The 1,530-nt window shown below is 32.6% G+C and overlaps 1 protein-coding gene across 2 annotated transcripts in view; it reads right to left on the reverse strand.

Moving 5' to 3' along the window:
- The window catches only part of frmd6 (FERM domain containing 6), a gene marked incomplete in the record, with an annotated part of 30,255 nt that overhangs the window by 11,437 nt on the left and 17,288 nt on the right, over positions 1-1,530 (reverse strand). For both annotated transcript variants that reach the window (XM_014033982.1, XM_014033983.1), the window contains 1 exon segment: positions 1,014-1,079. In XM_014033982.1, coding sequence (XP_013889436.1) covers positions 1,014-1,079 — 66 coding nt within the window.

Consider the following 1,530-nt stretch of genomic DNA (forward strand, 5'->3'; position numbering starts at 1 on the left):
CTAAAAGGGAGATAACATTAACTAAAAGGGAGATAACACTAGCTAAAAGGGAGATAACATTAACTAAAAGGGAGATAACATTAACTAAAACACAATTTTACAACACAAAAGCTAAAAGGAGAAATAGCATATACCGGTAGTTTAAAAAAACATGCTAGCAATGAGAAAGAACACACTAAAAAATGTAAAAAAAACTTACTACGGTAAATAGTAAAAATATGGCAAACAGCTAAAAGTAGCAAAAGGCTATGTAATGTAGCAGAACAATAACAGAAAGTTAAGAAGACAAAAAATTAGCTAACATAATAAAAAGAACAATGTTTTGGAAGGAGTTGAAGATCAATCTATTTCTAGGGGGACATATTTGTAAATAAAGTATAAAAATATATATAATAGCTAAAACTCATCTGCGGAGTACCACAGGGCTCCATTCTGGGCCCTATTCTACTCCTCATTTATATCTGCCCACTGAGTCAGATCATAAACAAATTCCCTGACATCTCATACCATACCAAAAATTTGAGAATGTATTGACCAGAATTTCATCATTTGTAATGTAATTGTCAAGTATTTCTGTTTTTCTATCTGTGTTCAATTATTGTACAGCACTTGCTGCCAATCAACTCTTTCTACATTAATGATTATTGTACAGCACCTTGTGAATTCCATTTCTGTGAAAGGTGCTCTATAAATAAATTTTTACTTATTTACTTACTTATTAAAAAGTGTCACATCACCTGTCTCCAGAATGAGCTGAATGTTTTAAATGACTGGCTAAAACTGCAATGAGCATGCACACATATTTAAATGAAAGAAAATGTACAGAATAATTAAAACTATAGGAATCAGCATTCACAAATTAAAAGCTTCTTAATATTTGTTTTCTAAGTTTAGAAGATAAAGACTGGATTTTCATCAGTGTGGTATTAACCAGGTTTACCCATAGGACAGATTTAAAGTGTTGGTGTTGTAACAAGGTAAAACAATACTGATTGCTAAGAAAGAATATATACCTGAAATATTTGGATTCCTCGTAAAGTTAATCCCAATGTGAGAGACGCTTCAACTTCCTTCTTGTCCTGTTAATTAAAACTGAGTCAGGTGTGCACAAAACTGAGGACAACACAATACAAAATGAACTACCACTACATTTACAAAAGCTACATACACAGTAGACTGATATGATTATACTCTAAAACAGAGATTCTTAACCCATGGWCCGAGCGCCACTTTGAGGGCCTCAAAAGAACAACATAACTTTGGGCCGCAGGACCACATTGATTTTGAATAAGGTGCAATACACTTTGTCACCACTAGTAGCAGTAGTGCACCACTCAGATGTTTAACAACTTTTTAATATGTAGAAGAAGAACCTTAGAAACCTGCTGAGAATGGAAACTTATTTTAAATGAAAAGTAGAAGCAAAAAAAAAACACCAAAGTTTGTCACTAATATGAAGAGCAGCTTCTGTTTTTACCATGCAATATTTTAAAAGTTCAAAACATTATCAAATATGCAAAGCAACCACTG

This window comes from Austrofundulus limnaeus, unplaced genomic scaffold (genome assembly GCF_001266775.1).
Source record: "Austrofundulus limnaeus strain Quisiro unplaced genomic scaffold, Austrofundulus_limnaeus-1.0 Scaffold1921, whole genome shotgun sequence".
In the NCBI taxonomy this organism is placed as follows: Eukaryota; Metazoa; Chordata; class Actinopteri; order Cyprinodontiformes; family Rivulidae; genus Austrofundulus; species Austrofundulus limnaeus.